Source organism: Thamnophis sirtalis, unplaced genomic scaffold (genome assembly GCF_051295495.1).
Source record: "Thamnophis sirtalis isolate CommonGarterSnake01/CBP01778 unplaced genomic scaffold, rThaSir2_p1.2 scaffold_12, whole genome shotgun sequence".
Taxonomy (NCBI): domain Eukaryota; kingdom Metazoa; phylum Chordata; class Lepidosauria; order Squamata; family Natricidae; genus Thamnophis; species Thamnophis sirtalis.
The window spans coordinates 53,487,927-53,510,288 of record NW_028261392.1 but is presented as its reverse complement, the minus strand read 5'-3'; the positions used below and the strand labels follow the sequence as shown (position 1 = coordinate 53,510,288).

Sequence of the window (22,362 nt, the reverse complement as noted above, 5' to 3'; positions counted from 1 at the left end):
CCTCAACATGATTAACATTAAGTTGGCCATGCCCACGCAGACACATGACCACCTAGCCAAGCCTGCCCAGCCAGTCATTGGGCAGATCGTATTAGTGGTCCACGGGATTTAAAATTATGAATTTAGTGGTCCCTGAGGTTCAAAAGATTGGGGACTCCTACTTTAAAGAGCTGCGGTGGTGCAGTGGTTAGAATGCAGTATTGCAGGCTACTTCTGCTGCCTGCTGGCTGCTTGCAATTTGACAGTTTCAATCTCACCAGGTTCAAGGTTGACTCAGCCTTCCATCCTTCTGAGGTCAGTAAAATGACGCAGATTGTTGGGAGCAATACGCTGACTGTGTAAACCGCTTAAAGAGGGCTGTAAAGCACTGTGAAGTGATATATAAGTCTAAGTGTTAGTGCTAGATAATTAAGCTATTCTGAATGTGGTTTGAAAAAATTAAAACTAAAGGAATATTAAAAGTCTCTATTTGTTTATGCAAAAAGTTTTCTTTTCATTCTGAAAATATGAAAGTTGTTAGAAAAAAGAAAAATGGAAATGGAGAATAGTTGTTTTGTTCGTTTCTTTCCTTCTGAGACATTCCTTCCACAAGTAAAAATGAAAAATTTAATTATGAAATACATTCTAGTATTTTCATTCTAGCTTGTGTGTAAAATGTTCAGATATGAAAGGAGCTATGCTTAGAAATATATCAAATAAGAAATTCATGAATAAGTGAAAGAATATTAATTCCTGTAACTACCTTTTTAATGGATGTACTGATGTGCAGATTTATTCTATTCATTTTTCAACTTGTGTTTGTAGACTTGTTTCTCCAGAAACACCGGCAACTGAAAGTGAGATATTAGTTTTGGAAATAACAGGAGAGAGACCAATTGTTCAGCTTGTTCATGAATATGAAGAAGAAGTCAGTCAGTCCACAGTGACCCTGCTGCCAAGTGATGAACAAGAAGAGGAAATACCATGGCTTGAGCATGAAACACAAATCTATTGTTATGATCTGACTGCAGCTTGTTGCATTTCTCGTTTTTCAGAGTACATATTCAAGTGGTGTTCAGCAACAGCAGTTCTCCATCATCCCTACAGTAGAACTGATACCATTTTGGAAAAACATAATTCTAATACTGTTTCACAGATACAACTAATTCCAACCAAATCATTGCATATTTTGTTGCATGAGCATTCTTCAGAGAAATCAGATACCTTAATTGTAAACCTATCTGAAATGGAAGTAGGTGTTCTAAGCAGTGTTTTAAATGAGACTACAGTTAATGAGACTGAAGTTACTTTTGAACTGGAGCCTAGTCATCCACAGACTGTATCACAATCCATCCTCTTAGATGTTACAACAGGAACCAAATCACCATCTATAGTAGAAGTGTCCTCTGAGCCTATAATATATGAAAATGTATCTGAAAGTCCAGAGATCCTTTCCCAAGAGGAAATTCTTGCTGAAGAAAATAAACTTGTAGTATCTATTACAGAGAAACCGTCTACACCCAGTATTATAACTGTATTCAAGGTGTTGAACACAGAAGAAAAAAACTCAATGGAAACTTCAGCAGAGCCAACAGAAATTGTTCTACAATCTGAATGTACAGTAGATGTAGAAAGCTATGGTGTTGAACCAAAAGTTAGTTCTTCAGAAACCGAAAAGCAGGAGGTATCACTTGTGGAGTCATCATCTTTGGAAATAAAAGATGATGAGGAGACTATTGAGGAAACATTTCTTGCAATTTCAGTTTCTGGTGGGTTGCCAAAAACTGCCACAGACTTTTATGCTGAAATTCAGAATTCTACAGATTTAGGCTACACAAATGGGAATCTTGTTCATGGATCAAATCAAAAAGAGTCTGTGTTTATGAGACTCAATAATCGCATTAAAGCCCTGGAAGTAAATATGTCTCTCAGTAGCCGCTACTTAGAAGAACTAAGTCAGAGGTATGTACAATAATGGAATTCTTATTGTCTTTTTTTTTTTTTAAACAAATATATTTCTCATAAAAATAGTAACTCAGCAATTGGGATCGGTATTTTGTCATTAAGTGATGAAATATTAAACGACAATGCCAGGTTATCACATTGCCAGGCAACGGAAATTCAGCAGTCCTGGTTGCCATCATAACTTGAGATGTGCAGTTTTTAAGGGGGAATCAGATGGAGTCCCATGTTTAAGGAAAGCAGAAGTGCCATAGAGGGTGGAGGAAGCCTTGGAAGGCTCAGTGCAGCTGCATACAAGTTGAGGGAGGTGCTGCAAAGTGGCCTAAGCGCAGCAAGAGCAGGGAAAGGAGGGTTCATTGTATGGAACTAAAAGAGAAAATAACATGTACATGTGGGAGCAAATGGGGGAAGAAAGGTACAGAGCATGCATTGTGCATGCAAAAGGGGAAGATATGACATACAGTATGTGTGAGGTAAGGAGGGCGCAGTGCATGTATGTATGTGTGTATGAGGATAAAGTGTGTGCAAACGCAGAAAGGCTGAGTTTCCCTAAGGGCTTCCCTGCTGGCTTTTTCATTGACTGTAAACCAGCTGGTAAAGTTTCAAATGGAAATCACTTGTCTATGGGATGCTGTAACCAATAAGTGCAAGCTGATTGCCAAGAGTCCAAATTTTGTTCACATGATTCTGGAACTGCTGCAAAGCTGGAATTTTGAGGGCCTGTAGAGCCGTTGAATAGTCACTGAACAAATGGCCATTAAGTGAGGACTGTAATTATTCATGCATAGAGAAATAAATTTCTATAAATTTTGAATAAAAGAACAAGGAATGTCCACAATACTTGGGGAACAGTATTTTTTTTTTAAAAAATCATGTTAAATGTACATGATGGTCTGAGAAATCAGGAAAGCATATTTTATTCTGATGGCCAAATTTTATTTTATGTATAATTGTAAAATCATCATGCAAAACAACTGTGGGTATCGTCCCAAATTTAAAAACAACAATCCTTTCCTTGGAAGGGAAGATGTGCTCATCAGTTGAGCAGTCTTACAATGTATTGGGGTTTTGTTTTGTTTTTCTAATTGTGCAGATATAATAATGACTAAATGAAATTGGGAAGAGATGAGAAATGATGCTAAGATTTTCTTTTACTTTGTAGGTATCGAAAGCAAATGGAAGAAATGCAGAAAGCTTTTAATAAAACAATAATAAAACTCCAGAATACTTCACACATAGCAGAACAGCAGGTGTGCATAAACCTATTTTTATTATCTGTAACTTAACTGTAACTAATCTGTCATTATTATCTGTTTTGAAATTCAAGAAACAAGTTTATTTTTCAAGTAGTCCCTGAGTTATGATGGGAATTGGAGCTAGGTTTACCATCACTAAGCAGTGCAGACATAAAGCATGATGTAATGTGATTGAATTGCTTAGCAGTGGCAATCCTGGCACTCTCAATGTCCCTGGGATCTATAGCAGGGTTCTCAAAGAAAAAGTGACAGGAGTGATTTACTGGAGTGATTTGTGACCTTCTTTGCTGGCTTCCCCATTGACATGCTTGTGGGAAGCAGTGACGTGCAGTCAGGGGAGGCAGAGCCTCACCACTGTCATCATGAAAAGAAGGTAGTAGCTGAGGTAGTTGCTGCCAGAGTCACAGTGGATGACTTTGCTTAGTGCTTAACTGTTTAAAAAAGCCTCTAAAAAAGTGCCCTCTACAGGAGGAGGCGGGAGAACCACGTGCTTCATTTACTCTGACTTTATGATCACTCAAGCAGAGTTAAGCAAGGGTTAAAAGCCGAAAAATTCCTTATGTAGATGAGGCACGTGGTTCTCTTTGCTTCCTCCTGTAGAGGGCGGGTTTTTTTAGAGGCTTTTTTAAACAGTTAAGCAGAGTCATCCATTGGGGACTCTGGCAGCAGCTAGCCCAGCCTGACCTCAGCAGCTCTTGCCTTTTTCCTTTTATATTTTTACATCTTCATGATGGCAGGCAAGAGCAGAGTTGAAATATTCTGTGATTGTGAAACAGCTGAAAAAGGTATGTGGGTCAGAAGGAGGGGGAGGAATTCAAAATTAATGTAATTTGTAAGTAATTGTAAGTAATTTGTGTGTGTGTGTGTATTTGTTTCTCCACTCAGAGGGAAGGGGATAGGAGAGGCAGGGAGGGCAGGCCACCAACTCTCTTTCTCTGTGTTGGGGCAACCTGCCAGCAGAGGCGGGTCTCTTACCCGTCTCTACTGGCAGGCTGGCACTTTCTTTCTTTCAAGAAAGCAGCTTTTGGGCGCCCCGGCGCTGTGTCCGACATAGAGGCATCCCGCCTCTATGTCAGACATAGCGCCGGGGCGGCCAAAAGCCGCTTTCAGCTGCTTTCAAAAAAGCGGCTTTTGGCCACCCCGGCGCTATGTCCGACATAGAGGCGGGACACCTATATGTCAGACATAGCGGCAGGGCAGCCAAAAGCCGCTTTCAAGAAAGCAGGCGAAAGCTGCTTTCTTGAAAGTGGCTTTTGCCCGCTTTCTTGAAAGCGGCTTTTGGCCGCCCCAGCGCTATGTCTGACATAGAGGCAGGACGTCTCTATGTCAGACGTAACGGCGGGGCGGCCAAAAGCCGCTTTCTTTCTTTTTGCCTCACCAGCCATAAACCTTACCGCACGTCACTGGTGGGAAGCTAGCAGAGAAACTGACAAATGGTGATCACATGATCACAGGGATGCTGCAATAGCCAGAATTTTGAAGACTGTTGCTGAACACCACTTGAACAGTCATCAACAAATGGATGTAACCGGACTACCTATAAAAAAGACAATTTCTGCCGTATCAAGGGTAGTTAACATTTCTTTATTATGCATTTAATGCATTTTTTATTAATAAAAAATTAAGACTGCATTTATCTACTATATTAGCATGACTAAGTCAGTTTGTGTTTAGTTTTAGGGGAAACTAGATAATCCATGACCTGTTCAGTCATCCTTTCAGAGATACTTCTTTACCAGATTCCTCAAAGCATTCAATAGTGATAGAACTTCTAATATAGTGCCTTCACTGGACAAGTTGGAATATATTTAGAGATGTATCTGCCTTGAAAATAGCCCATGTTGCACAGTCAAACATTAACACAGGAATTGTTTTATGACATTTTAATATTGTATCATAAACAGCTTTATGATGAAGTTTGTCATAAAATATTTCATAAAGTTTTTCAAATATCAATTTCATGGGAGTTATAGGTTCCAGATTTTGGACATGTTCTGTAATTTAGACCATTTGTTATATTTTGGTTCAAGATATAATGGATGGATTGATGGATAATTGCTTATATTTTTTTCCTCTTCTCTCTTCGCAAAGCAGAGAGATTGTAGAAGAAGGGATTGCAAGAGAGAAAGCAGACATACAATGCAGAATATACCAAGCTGTTTGTATAATGCATTGTGGCTGCTAGTACCAGCATATTGCTTTTTATGTGTATTTCCCATTGTGTGCTTCATTACTCTCATGCAGTTGTTTCTTCTCCAATGGATGAAAACATTAATTCCCTTTTTGCTAATTATCCCAGGACCAGAATGAGCATTCAACAGGGCAAAAGTATTAGGACACAAGCAAAAGCTAAGGTTTGAAACTGATTAATCTTGTCAATATCAAGCCAGAAAGGACAGCAGTTGTGGCCACTGATTTCCCACTTACCACATGGTGTTGCCAATTCCCATTGTAGTTGCTAAATAAGGACTATATTATCCAATTTCAGCATTCTGCATTTCTATATAGTAAATACTTTTAAAGATTAAGAAAAGGAATTTTTTTTTACTATTTACCTAGGATTTGAAACAGACAGAGGCCATACAGCTTCTACAGGCTCAACTAATAAATATGACACTTGTTGTTTCCAATCTGTCATCAACAGTAGCTGAACTAAAAAGAAAGGTAACATCTGAATAATATGAAAGAAACATGTTTTAAAATTTAGGTATCAATAATTATATTTTTAAAACATGAAATACTAGTAATGGGTGTTTAGTTTAATAGAAAATAGATTTTAATTAGAGTTCGTTCATATGGCTTCTCTGTCAAAATGTAATTGCTCTTGAAAATGATAAGTTGAAATGCATTGTACAGTCCATAACTAATATTTTCATGTGAAAAAGTTTTCTAAAATTGTTAGTCATTTGAAGATATGCTTATGTGTTGCCAACTAATTTGGACAAAATACTTTAAAGTAGTTTGAATATGTTTTGTATAGGATAATAAGCTCCTTATAATAGGAAGAATTAAAAGAACCAGTTACAAATTCATGACAGGCTTCCTACTATACATATCTATAGGCTAACATAATTTTGTCCAATTATGGAATAAATAGAACTGTTCCTATTAATAACATAAGGCTATACTAGGATGACTGGATACAAGCAAATAATCAAGTCTTTCATTTTTCAGTAGTTTTTAAGAGAATTGTAGAAATTTAAAAATACAAATTTCTTCTTGGCACTTACAAATTTAGTCTCACTATCTCTGCATGTTAAGAGTCTGCCAGATCCATTTCAGCCATTTCTCAGGATTACACACATACAAGTTCAAAAATGCACATAAACAAACTCTTTACCGCCTCAAAAAAATAGGTTGTTCCATAGGCTTTTCTAATCTTGCGTATATTCTGTGCAGTCCTTCCAACCCTAGCTCCAAATTCCTCCTCTATACCATATCACCTCTCCTCTATTCCATCCCCCAAACCCACATTTCCTGTTTTCCAGCCACATGGGAACCATTCCAGAGAAGAACTAGCTTCTTTTGGTTCACCTTTCACAGAATGTATCTGGGAAATAAAAATCGCAAATAACTACTCTGAAACATTCCTGGCAGCCTGGGAAAGAAATTAAACTTCAAAACAAAATTAAATTACTATAAGCCAACATTGGTTTGTCAAAAACAGATTATGCCAGACAGACCTTACTGCATTCTTTGACAAATGAGTAAATTAGTGGACCAGGGAAATGCTGTAGACATGCAGGTAGTCCTTGACTTATTACCACAATTGAGTCCAAAATTTCTGTTGTTAAGCAAGGCAGTTAACTGAGTTTTGCCCCATATTACAATCTCTTTTCCACAGTTCTTAAGTGGATCACTCTGGTGGTTAAATGAATTTTGTAGTCATTAAGCAAATCTTGCTTCCCCACATTGACTTTGCTTGTGGAAATGGTTTGGGAAGATTACAAATGATAATTACCTGTGGCAATGCAACTGTCATAAATACATGCCAATTTCTAAGCACCAGAATTCTGGCCCATGACCATGGGGATACTGCAACAGTGTGCACCATTCAATGCCATTATAACTTCAAGCAGTCACTAAATAAATGGTTGTAAGTCGAGGACTACCTATAAAACAATAAAATAATGCTCAAACTAACTGTAACCAGACAACACACTGTTTATATAGACATTAAAAGTACTGTTCTTTCTTTATATAGCAAAACAAATATTAAAAAACAAAGTAATAATAGCAATAGCACTTAGACTTATATACCACTTCACAGTGCTTTACAGCTCTCTCTAAGCGATTTAGTCAGCATATTGCCACCAGTAATCTGAGTCCTTATTTTATCGACCTCAGAAAGATAGAAGACTGAGTTAATCTTTAGCCAGTGAGAATCGAACTGCAGGCAGCCGGCAATTAGCCGAAGTAGCCTGCAATACTGAATTCTAACCACTGAGCCACCACAGCCGAAAAAGAACAAACAATAAAAGACAGCAAAATGGAAAAGAGAAAAAAGAAACCTACACCATTGAAAGAAGCGTTCAAACACCCTTGCCAAATACCTATCTGTTTCAAGAATCTTAGAAACACCATCAGGGTGGACTTATCTGAATCTTGGTGGGGTAAACCTTATTCTAAAGTCAAGTGCTGTGACAGTGAAGTGTACTTTCAAAACCCGACAGCTTTAGTTAATCAAAGGAACCCAGAATGTGTCAATTCTGCCAGACTGAATCAATGAGGAAGATATAGGATAGACAGCATCACCACCAAATGGATTACTGACTGACTGACTAACCGCACTCATCATGTAGTCCTCAGTGGAACTACATCTGCAGAAAGGGAAGCATGCAGTGGGATACCACAAGGTTCTGCTTTATGTCCAGTACTCTTCAATATCTTAACAAATGTTTTAGATGAAGGGATAGAAGGGGAACTCATCAAATTTGCAGACAAGAGCCGAGGTGGCACAGTGGTTAGGGTGCAGTACTGCAGGCCACTTCAGCTGACTGTTATCTGCAGTTCAGCGGTTCTAATCTCACTGGCTCAAGGTTGACTCAGCCTTCCATCCTTCTGAGGTGGGTGAAATGAGGACCCAGACTGTGGGGGCGATATGCTGACTCTGTAAACCGCTTAGAGAGGGCTGAAAGCTCTATGAAGCAGTATATAAGTCTAACTGCTATTGCTATTGCTAACACCAAATTGAGGGGAGCATCCAAGACTTTAGAATATAGGCTCAAGGTCCAGAAGTACTTGAACACTAGGCCCTATCCAACAAAATGCAGTTCAATGGTGAGAAAAGTAAGGTTTTATACTTTGGCAAAAAAAAAGGCACATATGGACCAGAGGTCCACAACCTGTGGGCCACTGCCCACTAGTGGATCATGAAGGGTTTGCAACTGGGCCGCCGAAACAGCCAGTGAGTATGCATGTGCATATGCGCATCCTCACTTGTGCAAGCAGTGAGCATGCTCCATTTGCATGAGCAGCAGGTGTGCATGTGCACGCTTGAGCAAATGGACATGCACATGCTTACCAGCTGCTTGCACAGAACCATCCCCATCCCTGCTGGTCTGCAAAGCTGGAAACGCTGGGGAACTCTGGAATCGATGATACTTGGCGCAGCAACAGTAGCACCACAGGTATGAGCCAGCAATGTGCTGCAGTTGCCAAAAAAGCCAATGCAGTCCTAGGCTGCATCAACAGAGTGATAATACCAAGATCACATGAAGTGTTAGTATTGCTTTATACTTTTTTGGTGACACCACACTTGGACTACTGCATCCAGTTTGATCATCACAGTACAAAAATGATGTTGAGACAAAGTGCAGAGAAGAGTAATCATGATTAGGTGCTGGAGGCTAAAACATAAAGTGAAGCATTGCAGGAGCTGGGTTATGTCTAGTCTAACAAAGAGAAGGACTAGGGGTGGTGACATGATAGCAATTTTCCAATATTTGAGGGAGTGTCACAGAGAAGAAGGAGTTAAACTTTTCTCCAAAGCTCCTGAGGGCAAGACAACAAGTAACAGAGGGAAACTTATCAAGTTGTAGATCCAACCTACAACTAAGGAGAAATTTCTTGTCAGTGAGAACAATTAATCAGTGGAACAGCTTGCCTCCAGAAGTTGTGGCTGCTGCTTTAATGGAGGTTTTTAAGAAAAGACTGGGTAGCCATTTGTCCAGAATGGTATAGAGTCTCCTGCTCTGGCAGGAGTTTGGACTAGAAGACTTTCAAGTTCCCTTGCAAGTTTGTTATTCTGTTATTAAAGTAAATCACAGATAGAAGGACAATTGAGGAAATATATTTGGAAAATAATTGAGGATTGCAGAGATTTCATTATTTAGTTAGCTATTGGTAAAACCTAATATAATGCAGAATAGATACTCATTTACATATATATGTTGTGGCAAATATCTGGGTGTAGGATGAGGGTGAAGTTTCGTTCTGTGAGCTTGTTGGTTGGTTTCCAAACATTTCGTTACCAGTCTAGGTAACATCTTCAGCAGAGTTAGGGAATGTTACCTAGTCTTGTAACAAAATGTTTAGAAACCAACCCACAATCCTACAGAACGAACCTTCACTCTCACATATATGTAGTTGCTTCCATATTTAACCATGATTATACAGTCTACAATTTCTTTTTCAGGTTTCAGATCACCAGAGTTACCTCGTTATTTCTTTGATATTCTCTGCCATCGTAGTCTTTATGCTTTTTCTGCAACGTTACAAATATAAACCAGAATTGAATAATGATTACTTCTCAAAGATTTTCAAAAGTAATCACTATCCTAGTCCTAAAAGGTAATTTATATCTCATGTTTGTATGTGTAGTTACTTATTATCTTAGCCTAGATCAATCAGGAAAACTAAGAACAACTACATACTAAGACATACTTATGGCTAAATCTATAAAATGCTTTTCATTATATACTGTAAATGTGTAGAATGGAAGATGTGTTGATGTGTGAAATTTATGAGTGAATGGTGTGTGAAATTATCAAATTTGTGAATGAACATTATGTGAAAAAGTGAAATTATGAAATGGCTTTTGAAAGAATCTTGCCATTCAGGATAAATTGTAGATAGGTCATGAAAAATAGCTTAAGAGCAGTTGCCCATCCTTCTAGCGAGAAATAAAATAAATAAGTTATTTCAGTATTTATCTCCATTTAGCATACTTGAAACAGCAAACACAAAAAGAAAGCCACATCCAATTGCAGAATGTTATTACCCCCTCTCCTATGTGCCTTAACTACCAAAATAGCTACTAGAAAATTGCCTCCCCCTTGTAAAGGCATTTAGAAGCCACTCAGCAAGAACTAATATATATGCAGTTCAAGCATTTGCTCATTTTAGTTCTAATTTCTCATTCTTCTCTAGGTTCACACTGCACATCATGCTTTACTTCATGCGTTCTGTAAAATAAATAGACTGTAGAGTACACAATGGTATAAAGTTTCTTATCTTTTGTACATGTAGTCCTCGAGTTACAAATGTAATGGAACCTGCCAATTACATTCATAACGTGAGGATTCTCAGGAGTGAATCACATAATTTGACCGTGATCACTCCCTGCTTTCGCCCATGCATTCGCTAATCAAATGCGTGGGTCATTATATGCACATGAGGTATCTCAGGGTGGGGAAGGCCATGGGAGGGTCTAGTGATGGAACAGAACAGCTGCTTAAGACCACCCAAAGCCTTCTCCAACCTACTGAGATACCTCATGCTTCCCACAATTGCTTCCTTCCCCCCTCCTGCCATGCCAGGTCTGGAGACTCAATTACCTTGCGAAGATCTAGCAAGCTGTCTCCTCTCTAGCCTTTCTGCCACGGTTTCTTTGCCTGCTCCCAGCGCTCCAAAAGTGGAGCGGTGAGAGTAGAGGGAGAGCAGATCGACCACGGCCTGCTTGGCTTCTCTGACTCACCAAGGCTGCCTGGCACTTCAGAGCGGTGGGCAACCTTGGTGAGTCTTCTCCAAAGGCTTCCAGTCTCAGCATGGAAAAGCATTTGCACGCTGATGGGAGGCTTTTGGGCAGTGAAATCACATTGCTTCAAGCCTCCTGTTTGTGTGCAAACACTTTTCATGCACAGACTGGAAGCTTCTGGGTGCCCTGATGTCGTGGGACTTCAGGTGCCCATTCTCTGCAGAAGAAGATGGGTGCCTTAAGTTGTGTGAGATCATGGCCCCTCATTTACATATATATGTTGTGGCTTCCAGTCTCTGGGTGAAAAGTGCTTGCACGCCAAAGGGGTGCTCTGAGGTGGTGCAATTTTGCCACTTCAAAGCACCCCATCGGTGTGCAAATGAAGCTTCCAGTCTCCGGGCGAAAAGTGTTTGAGCAGCAATGGAGTACTTTGAAGTGGCAAAATTGGTGAGTCAGAGAAGCTGGTGGTGGGAATAGGTAAGGCGAAAGCTGCAATGCCTCTGAGGTTCGTAAGGGTGAACGATTGTTGTGGTGCTGCAATATTCATAACCTTTCAAGTCCTGGGTTGGGGTTATGTTGCAACTTTGAACAGTTGCTAAGTGAACTGTGGTAATTTGGAGATTACCTGAACAAACACATTTGGACCACTTTACAAAGTTTCTGAGTGCACTTTCAGAGTTCATATATTTTATACAAATATGTTCATATATTTGTTTGTTAATCAGAAGAGATTTGAAATAGTATATTATCACATTTATCCATCAGAATAAATTTGGGTAAAAAGTTCTCTTGTATTTAAAAAGGATGTTCACATTTAATGGCTATGAAATAAAGTCACCTTTATAAATTTGTCTTGCTTAACCAGGAAAATAAATTGATAAATCTTTCTTATAAGTGCATAATGCTTCTCCAAATATTGGGGAAGCACAACTCCCAACAAATACGTTCAGTATAAAAAGGGGAAGATACAGCTCAGTAGCTGTGAGACTATACATTGTTATACCCTTTGGAGATATGTAAACTTCAACATACATGCAAATTTCTGTAGCAATATAAAGCATATACTCAGAAATGTTATGCTTTTGCAGTAAGCTCTTGTGCTATATGAAAATGGGAAAATAGAAGCAATAGGTTTCTCAGAATGCTTCTAGAGTAGAAGACTGGATTTTAGAAGTTCAGCAGGAAAAACTATTTTATCACCTTTGGTATTAAGGCACTGTTTTTCTTCTGCAGATGTATTTCCTCCTATGATGATATGAATGTGAAAAGAAGAACTTCCTTTCCACTCACTAGGTCTCAGTCTTTTCAGCTAAATAGCAAACAAGGTAAGGATAGCTATGGTTTAACTACTTGTTTCTACAGATTGCTGGTGAAACCACTACTGCATTTCAGTGCAGAACAGTTGTCATAATACACATTATAATTTGTTGCAGAAATATAAAAGTGCAATTAAAATATTCCGATAGGTAGTCAGATTTGTTTGTTTGTGTATATGCATGTGTTAGAAATATTTTGGGTAGCTATGCAATAAAGCAAACCTAGGTCCATCAAGTGCTGTTAACTTTAGCAGTCCTTGCTTCCCATGGCACCACAAAGAGTTGTATGATCCTATAGTATGGTGCTTGTGGAAGACAAGATTTCAACCAAGTTGAAATATTAGAGATAGAAGATAACATAGCTCTCAAGGTTCTCAATCGTTAGCTTTATCGTCTTGTTTTATTTCTTAAATTATGCCTGTTTCTTGAAGTTCCAGTATATGACATTTTCCCCTGAAAAGTAACCACAGATTATTTCGCAAACTGGCATATGGGAAGATGTTGTGAATTCTTTAGAAGTCAATTGAATTGAAATGTTTGTCTTTGATTACTCTCTTAGCGGTAGAGGTACATCAAAATTGATTTGGAAGTAGTGTTGCCCAAATAAATTCCCACAAAAAGGTGTTTATAGTTTATATTTAATTCCAAAATCTTGTTATAAAGGTCATTTTTTTCACTATTTTATTTCTTTTCTTCCACTCTGTGCCATTTTTCCCCTAAGATCCAGTCCTGATATTACCGGCAGCAGTCTTTCCAATATTCAGAATCTCTTATCATCTTGTATACTTTATTTATTTTAGTCTTTTCTCATGAACAATCAAAATAATTGTTCATTCATTTGTCATATCTATGTATGATCAGATTAGCTTCAACTATATGTTCAAACGAAACACATTTTTATACAGTCCTTATAGTTTTCTACAGCTTGATCACCATTTCCATACTATCAAACTCTCACTTGTTCCCGCATGGATCCCATTTGTGTGATCTAGTCAAAATATAAAAAAATGTTCTGGATCTCATTCAGTTACAGTGTTTTATGTATTTTTTTGTAGAACTCATTTTTGGTTCATTTGTTTTTCATTGGTGCATAACATGCAACTATGGATACCTGCTTTCATAGACAATCATAACCACTAGCTTACACTATGTTTTCTGAAACAGATTTTAGCCCTTTGATTGCTAATTAAATCTGTCCGTTGATTTGCATTCAACAATGAATCTTAGACTGTGCTGTACCTTAGAGATTATCTAGTTCAATCTTTGTTCAATGGAAAGATCCATTATCCCAGCATTTCCGGCAGATGTACTGTACATCCAGCCTCTGTTTAAATATCTCTACTGGAGGAGAGTCCTGAAACTGCCTGTTCCATTATTAAACAGGTTTTTATCATTAGAAGATTTTACCTGATGTCCAGTTAAATTTATTTCATTAAAATATAAATCCACCAATACTTGTTTACTGGAATAGCGTTGAACAATTTGGCTTCATCTTCTACATGATACCTTTGAAAAACTTGAAGACCACTACTATATCTTCTCATAATTTTCTCTTCTCCAGGCTAGTCTTGTTCAATTTTCCCAAATATTGTTCTTATCAGAATCTTGCTGTCATTTGGCCAGGCTTCAGTGTGTCTATCCTATAATGCTCTGTAAATGCGATAGAGCAGGGGTGTCAAACTCAAGGGGTGGGGGCCATATCTGGCCCATGGGGTGCATAGATCTGGCCCGTGGGGCCGCCCTGGAAACAGCAAAGGACTGGCCCGCAGTGCCTCAGCCAGCAAAAACTGAGCTCGGGAGGGCTGCCCTCGGCCCTCCCAAGATCTGTTTTCACTGGCAGAGCACTTGGGCCGCCACAGGCGCCCCCAGCATGACGTTGAGCTGGCCATGCTCACCCTGGTGAAACACAACCCTGATGCGGTCCTCAATGAAATCGAGTTTGACACCCTTGCAATAGAATATACTAGGTGTATCCTGACCAACACAGTAGAGAAGTGTGATGGCTTCTTTTGATATTTATCCTTTAATTCTATTGATGCAATATAGGATTATACCGTAGGAACTAGTTTTGACAATTACCTTGCTTTTGTGAACAAAGCATTACATTCCTACCAATGTCATAGCTTTTCCTTCTCTCCTATTTAACACTCTTATGGTGTATCTTGGTTAGAGACAGGTATAAAGATACGTTTCTACTTTGGGGGTACTTTTCCTTCCTGTATATCATTTGATATACACTACGGACCTAATATGGAGTGCGCAATTTAAAGACTACAATATACAGTTTAAAGTATACCAAATAGTCACATAATTGGGCAGTTTGGAACAGGATCCCCTCAGCCAACTAAAAGAACTCTGCCTAAGGATCATCTTACCACTGCACTACCATCTCTTATGCCCAGATCAGAAAGTGCCCCTTCCTTCTGCACAAGCTCTATCCTATATAGAGCAATGGACTCCAATCTTTCTGGCTTTGCAAAGCAATGCGGGGGGGGGGGGGAGCGAGCAGAGGGTGAAAACACATGAGCACACAGCTCCAGAAACACCACTTCCACAGTCCAGTTCCAAACGAGTCACAGCCTGGGGGTTGGGGACCCATGCTACATAGACCATGTTTCTCTGCCTCTTCTGCCATATTCCATAAAAGAATGGACAGTGATGTGTAAGGTCTAATTCTAAGAGACATCTAATTCACAGAAATTATACATGATTTTTCTTAATTTTCATCTTGATGATATTTGATAAATGATATTAGTCCATCGTGTTTTAAGAGGACCTTGGCATCTAGTAGGGTGTGGGCTATCCACAATGTGTCTGCAGGTGGCTACTAAGGCCTATACAGGCATGAAATGTCTGCCACATGTCGGGCAGACATGTGTGGGCACCATTGTTGCAGCATTTGCAGCTCTGGCTTTGCGGAGTGCTCGCTTCTCTTGTGCTATGGTGGTTCTTCTGTCCCCAGATGTCTGGCAGACTTGGTGGATCAGTGTGTGCCATGTGGATAAATCTTGTGCTAGAGTTTCCCAGGAGGTGGTGTCTTGAAGGAGACTTGAAGGAGACTTTCAGTGTGTCTTTGTATTGCTTCCTTTCTTCCCCGTGCAATCGCTTTTTGAGACAGCTTACCATAGAGGAGCTGTTTAGGGATACGATGGTCTGGCATCCTTGCAGCATGTCCTGCCCAGCATGTCTGGGCTTTCATCAGCAGGGTGTAAATGATGGCAAGCCTGCTCTGGAGAGGACTTCTGTGTCTGGCACCTTGTCCTGCCATTGGATCCTCAGAATTCTACGGAGGCAGGTCGTGTGGAAGTGGTTCAGTTGCCTAGCGTGCTTCCTGTATACAGTTCGTGTCTCACTGGCATACATCAGGGTAGTTAGCACTACTGCTTGGTAGATTTTGAGCTTTGTCGCAAGGCTTATTCCATGGCATTCCCACACATTGGTCAGTAGTTTGCCAAATGCAGAGCTTGCTTTGGCGATTCTGCAGTTGATCGCAATGTCACTTGTCACTGCATAGGAGAGGATGCTGCTAAGGTATGTAAATTGGTCCACTGCTTGCAGCTTTTGTCCCTTCACTATGATGATGGGCTCTTCATGTTGGGCTTTTGGACCTGGCTGATGCATCACTTTGGTCTTTATGTTGATGAGTAGGTCGAAGTTGTCACATGCTGCTGCGAATTTATCTACACTGTCTTGCATTTCCTGCTCTGATCTAGCATTCAGGCCACAGTCGTCAGCAAAGAGGAGATCACGTAGCACAATCACCTTTATCTTGGTGATAGCCTGGAGTCTTCACAGGTTGAACAGTTTCTCATTGGTCCTGTATCTCAGGCTAATTCCCAAGGAACTGTTCTGCAAGGCATCTGACAGCATGGCTGAAAATATGCTGAACAATGTCAGTGGCAACACGCACCCTTGCTTGATGCTGTTTGGAACAGAAAAGGCCTCTGAAGCTTCTCCGTCATCCAGAGCATGAGCCCTCCTACCATCGTGGAACTGACATATCATCGGGATGAATCTATCAGGGCATCCAGACTTCAACATGATGCGCCACAGACCTTTGCGACTGGCAGTATTAAAAGCCTTAGTGAGATCCACGAAAGTGGTGTACAATTCACGATTCTTCTCTTGGAGCTGTCGGGCTGCGAAGATCATGTCCACAGTGCCATGTTCTTTGCAGAAACCAGACTGTATCTCGTTATAGGTAGTATCTGTATTACCTACAACAGGTAATAAACCCTGTTCCAGGTAGTCAGTCAGGCGGTTCAGTAACACTCCTGCAAGGATCTTGCCTGCAATGGAAAGCAGTGATATTCCTCTATGATTATTGTGGACTTGTTGATTACCTTTCCTCTTGTAGAGGTGTGCAATGGATGCATCTTTCAGTTGCTGAGGAATGGATCCTTGATTACAGAAAGACTGGAACAGCTGTGTGAGTTTGTCGACAAGCACTGTACCACTATCCTTATAGACCTCCGCTGGGATCGTGTCAAATCCTGGGGCCTTGGCACTGGACAGGTGGCTGATGGGCTGTAGGGTTTCAGTCTTTGATGGTGGGGTGTCCAGGCTGTGGTTGATATTCGTCTAGGGCATTCTGTTGATTGTCTCATTGTTGATGGAAGATGGGCGGTTCAGTACAGATTGGAAGTGCTCAGCCCATCACTATAGAATTAAAGTTGCACCATCTGAGTCCAATAGAGGGGAGCTCCCTGATGGCTGATGGCTGGGCTCTGTAGAACCGTTTAGCATCATTTCTATCAGTAAACTTTTGAATTTCATCTGCTTTGGTACTCAACCAGGAGTCCTGCATCTTGTGAAGCTTGCTCTGTACGGTCCTACGAGTGTTGTTGGAGGCATTTTTCTTAGCGATTGGTGGTTCTGATAAGCATAGTGAAAGCGGTGCTTTTCAGCAAATAGGGCCTTGTTTCCTGTGTGAGGATCCAAGAACCTTTAGTGCAGAAGAGTTCACTATTCTGTATTTGATAAATAACATTTTTTTCAACATATAGGCCGTTTCATGCAGGAATTAATGGGCTATAAATTTTCTCAAATGAAATCCAGTGTTGAAAGGAAGTTATTTTTCCCTCAATTTCTGGCCATTCAAGAACAGAGTAGTGATGACACGTGAAGCAGGATACATGATGCAGAGACTCCTAATTGTGGATAGACTTATTAAACTGCAATTTTCTTAATTATCTGCTGGGCATTTATTTGGCTATAGACTTGAGTATAAATAGCAACCAGCATAGCTTAGGTGTGCATAATATGCCCTTAATAGTGTAAAATCTATTCAAAGAGCAAATTCAGAATCTACTTTAAATTTGTCACTTATATTGATGCTATATCATTTGTCTGGTTTTACTGACTTTTAAAGTTACTGTCTATCTTAATAAGAATATACCTAATACATATAAAAGTACAAAGGTACTATCCATATATCTTTTTTTGTTTTTGTTTTAGTGAATCCAGATGACTTCTACATAGTAGAACCATTGAAGTTTTCCCCAGAAAAAAAGGTATGTTATTATAGCTGACCTAAGAGCAGCATTATAAAAACTTGTTCTAAAAGTTAAAAGGCCCTCACTTAACTCTTTTTTTTCTTTTTTAGAAGAAGCATTGCAAATACAAAAATGAGAAAATTGAAACAGTCAAGCCAGCAGCTGAACCAATCCATCAAGTAGCCAATGGAGAAATAAAAAACAAGAGGACTTTTACCAATCAGAGAGACTTCTCTAATATTGGTGAGGTATATCATTCTTTGTACAAAAGCCTGCCATCAGAAGGAAGCTCTGAAACCTCATCACAATCTGAAGAGTCCTACTTCTGTGGCATTTCAGCGTGCAGAGGTTTGTGCAATGGGCAAATCCCAAAGACAAAAACTGAGAAGAGAACTCTTAAACGAAGACGTTCTAAAGCCCCAGAACAGCAGAAACTCATAAAAACAATACAGACTAAGACGGGGTCCTTGCCAAGCCTGCACGATATCATCAAAGGAAACAAAGATATAACTGTGGGGACATTTGGTGTCACAGCTGTTTCTGGTCACCTTTAAATTTTATTGAATACTTCATAGTGGAAATTTTTGTATGACAAATTCTATTGTAGCGGGGTGATAAACTAAAAAAAGTACAGAGGAGCATCTAGCATTTTGTCAACAATTTTTCAAAGCTGCTTTTTTATATATCTATTTTCCCCAGCCATGTTCTGCACAATTCCCATTATCCCCTGCCAGCATGCTTAGTACTTGCTGATTAGGGTTAATAAGAATTCCAAAGTATCCAGGGGGCAGCTGATCTTGGAAGATCATTCAGTAATTGAAGACAGCGACATGGGGACTAATTTTACACTTTTTTGTGTAAATGTGTATGTGTTTTTTTCATGTGACTTAATTTTTATCAGATTGCTGAAATGAGAGTACACTAGAGTGAATGATAAGGACAGTCTTTGGGGGAAGTTTCAAGATTATAGTGTATAAGCTAACTTATTGAGCACTTTCAGTAGTGCCTCCTTGGTTTCTTTTTTTAAAAGATCTAATGTCTTTTCTAAATTTCATATGTAATGTAACTTATTTAAAAGTCTTTGTTTCACATCTTTCATGTTAGTTTTTATAGTCTACAGGACTAATGAGATGGACCTATAAAAGAATATGAATTATGAAGTGAACTCAAATCAGAATGAGAGTCAGAAAGGTTAGACTGTGTGAATCATACAGAATTGTGGCACTAGGATCTGTAATAAACAACAGATTTATGGTGCCAGTAGAAACTGTGAATTACAAAATAAATCTGAATACTTGTATTTAAAATATGTTTATTTATTTTGTTTTACTCTGGGGCTAGGATTTCCACTGCATATTCCTGGGTTCGGTTAATATTTTTAATCATTGTTTGCGTAGCTGGTATTATGCTTCCATTGTCCCTTGAGATGCATTTTTATCTCTATTCCTTCTGTCTACTGCTATTACAGTGTTGCATTCTCATACTTTGCCAAATACGGAGATAAAGTGCTCTGCTTCATATAATGTCATCCTTATATATGGTAAAGCGAAATTGTGGCAGCTGTATTCATAATGATTTAGAAAGGCATTAAGTAATATCTAAGAAGTAAGAAGTGTACAAAAGAAAACAGTAGCTGAAGAAAACAGTAATTACAAACATGTTTCTGCTAAAAATTTGAACAAGCAACCTTCTACCATACAAAGCAATTTTTTAGCTATTTTAATCTAATTAATATACAGGTAGTCCTTGATTTACAACTGTAATTGAGCCCACAATTAGTCACAAGGCATGATAGTTAAGTAGGTCATCATGTGATAGTGATCATGTGATTTTACAATAGTTTTTGTGGTAGTTGTAAAGTGAATAACACAATTGTAAAGTCAACACATAGACGTTAAGTAGATCCATTTTCCGCTAACACCAGTGTCCAGAAAAAAACTTAATTATGGTCATCTAATTGCAGGATGCTGTAATTGGCCTTAAATGTAGACCAATGTCAAGCACTGCAAATGTAGTCACATAACCATGGGGGCTCAGAGATCAGAATTTGAATCTGGATAACAAGACCCTTTTTCAGCATCCTTTGTAACTTTGGTGACTAAGCAACTAGTTGTGAGTTAAGGATTTTCTGTAGATAAGGTCTAACATAGATAATGTATTTGAAGTTTCTAGATCCTGGCAACAATCGCCTCATCTGAGTGGATAGTTCTTCCTTTGTGGCCTTCTGGAGTTGGTCTGTCAGGAAGTCAAACGCTTCAGGATGCTGAAATAGAAAATTTGCCTGATGGTCAAGTTTGCAATGGGAAGCAGGGGAATGAAGGTTGACATTCATCTCTGCCCTCAAAAAAATAGTTACTGCCCTTTTCTGATGGTGTGCAACTAGGTAGTGCCAAGAAAGACTCTCCAGATAGAGTCCCAGAAGTACCAGGGAACAGACAATGGTTTACTTCAAAATGATTCCTAAAAGTAGAATTTGGCTTTAATCATTCAAATATTTGGAGTACAAGCATTTCTGAACTTATGATCAGCCTGTTAACGGCCATTACAGCTGCACCCCAAAAGTGTAATTACAATGATTCAAATTTATGACCCTCAAAAATTAGCAGTTATGTTAATTGGATTTGTCACTCCTGAAGCAGCAGCCATTTTAGCCATGTGGCTGCCTATCCGACTGGCCACAACTAGTTCCCTAGGAAAGAATGACACCCTAGATCAGGAGTCCTCAAACTTTTTAAACAGGGGGCCAATTCACAGTCCCTCAGACTGTTGGGGGCCCTGGACCAGCAGGGTGGGCATGGCTAGGTGGTCATGTGACTGGATGGCCATGGCCAATTGAGGACCCCTGCTATAAACAATACACACAAATTAAATTTTAATTTGTTTTGCTCCTGGGGGTGTTTTATTTGTTTTTGTTTGCATTTTACTGTTTTGGTTGACTTATTTTTACTAGATCGTTTTTTAAGTTGTTTAGGAGTCTAATGGTCTACTTCAGGAAACTCAGTTTTGCAGCAATTCTTCTCAGCCCAAGGAGCTTACAACCAACAAATCTCTCCCTCCCTCCCTCTTTCTCTCCCTCCCTCCATCTCTCTCTCCCTTTCTCCTGGGGGGAGGAAGGAACCCTTGAACTGGTGCTGGGTGATGGGAATCTGATGTCCAGTGTGCCAAATACCAGCTGGCCAGCAAGTGGGAGGGGGGGGCAATCCTGTGGTGTCTCCAAAAGTAACACATCTCTTGTTGCTTGAAACTTGACTAGTCCGGCCGGCGAGTGAGTAAGGCAGCCCTCCAGCGCTCTTCCAGCTTTTTGCCCTGTTTTTTGCCTCCCCCACCTCCAGAAGCACTCTGCCAGCCAAAAATGGGGTGTGCGGAGGTCTGCCAGGGCCTCTGTGTTCCCATTTTTGGCCTCCCATGTCTTCAGTATCACTCTGCCGCCCAAAAACGTTGGCCTTGCCTTCCAGTTCTAGCCCGCAGGACTTGTGAAATTAAGTCCTGCGCTCAATCAAAGGGTGGGGGTAAGCAGGTGGACAGGACAGAGTGGATTAATGGACCTTATTCGACCCACAGGCTGTAGTTTGAGGACCCCTGCCCTAGATGTTAGAGAAAAGATACTTTTACTAGAGATGCTGAGTACAACATAATTAAGGCAAGTTCTGAAGTAAAACTGCATGAAAATCATACTGAAAGCAAGCCCCAATGTCCAGAGCCTTCCCCCCAGAAGTATAGTCCAATCAGGTCCTGTTCCAGTGTTTTGGGAACCTGGTGCTGTGATAAATTCTTTTTCCTGGGCCACCATCCTTGAAGGCAGGAAGATAGCTCGGTTTGGGACTTCTGATTCCTGTCAGTGTCCATACTCCCCAATTTCCCACAGCATTCTTTCACACCTCCAGCACTCTTCCCCTCCCAAATGCCACCCCCCCCCCCCCTCTGGTTATGGCAGTTGCTAGCAAGCTTCAAAGAAAGCGAACATAGGCAGCTGGTATTTAGCCTTCCTTTTCAAAGGTGTTAGCTCTGGGAAAGAAAGAAAAAATTTCAAGTAGGCATTTAAATGGCTTTGGACCCCTCTGAAGGGGGGCTTTGGGGGACTTCCTGCGGTGATATCATGCTGGGTTGAGAAACAGCAGCTCTCATAATTCAAACGTCTTCGTTTGAGCTCATTTTTGAGCACTGTGGAACCTGAAGGGATCGGCAGATTCAGGGGGAAACTCTTAAGGCAAACCCCACTCCCATAGAGAGCTGCTGCCTCAACTAGCCCTGCCCCAAGGCAGGACCCTGAGAGGCACCATTGGGCTGCAAGCCCACCTGCAGGCATGATAACTGGCTGCCACCCCAACTGGGGTGGCACAGTGCCCAGCCATGGCCCTACCCACCTGGGCCTGACTAGTTTTCTGAATACTGAGGGCCTCCACCTACGGATCCTCTGCCAATAAAGGCCACATTTG

At 40.1% G+C, this 22,362-nt stretch overlaps 1 protein-coding gene across 6 annotated transcripts in view; it reads left to right on the top strand.

Annotated features, from left to right (window-relative positions):
• The window catches only part of SUCO (SUN domain containing ossification factor), a 96,811-nt gene extending 77,578 nt beyond the window's left edge, over positions 1 to 19,233 (top strand). For all 6 annotated transcript variants that reach the window (XM_087726576.1, XM_087726579.1, XM_087726575.1 and 3 more), the window contains 7 exons: positions 805 to 1,941; positions 3,104 to 3,191; positions 5,757 to 5,861; positions 9,835 to 9,989; positions 12,349 to 12,440; positions 17,889 to 17,944; positions 18,037 to 19,233. In XM_087726576.1, the coding sequence (XP_087582702.1) occupies positions 805 to 1,941; positions 3,104 to 3,191; positions 5,757 to 5,861; positions 9,835 to 9,989; positions 12,349 to 12,440; positions 17,889 to 17,944; positions 18,037 to 18,480 (2,077 nt within the window). In that variant the 3' untranslated portion in view covers positions 18,481 to 19,233. The remainder of the gene's footprint in view (positions 1 to 804; positions 1,942 to 3,103; positions 3,192 to 5,756; positions 5,862 to 9,834; positions 9,990 to 12,348; positions 12,441 to 17,888; positions 17,945 to 18,036) is intronic.
• The last annotated feature ends 3,129 nt before the right edge of the window (positions 19,234 to 22,362 follow it).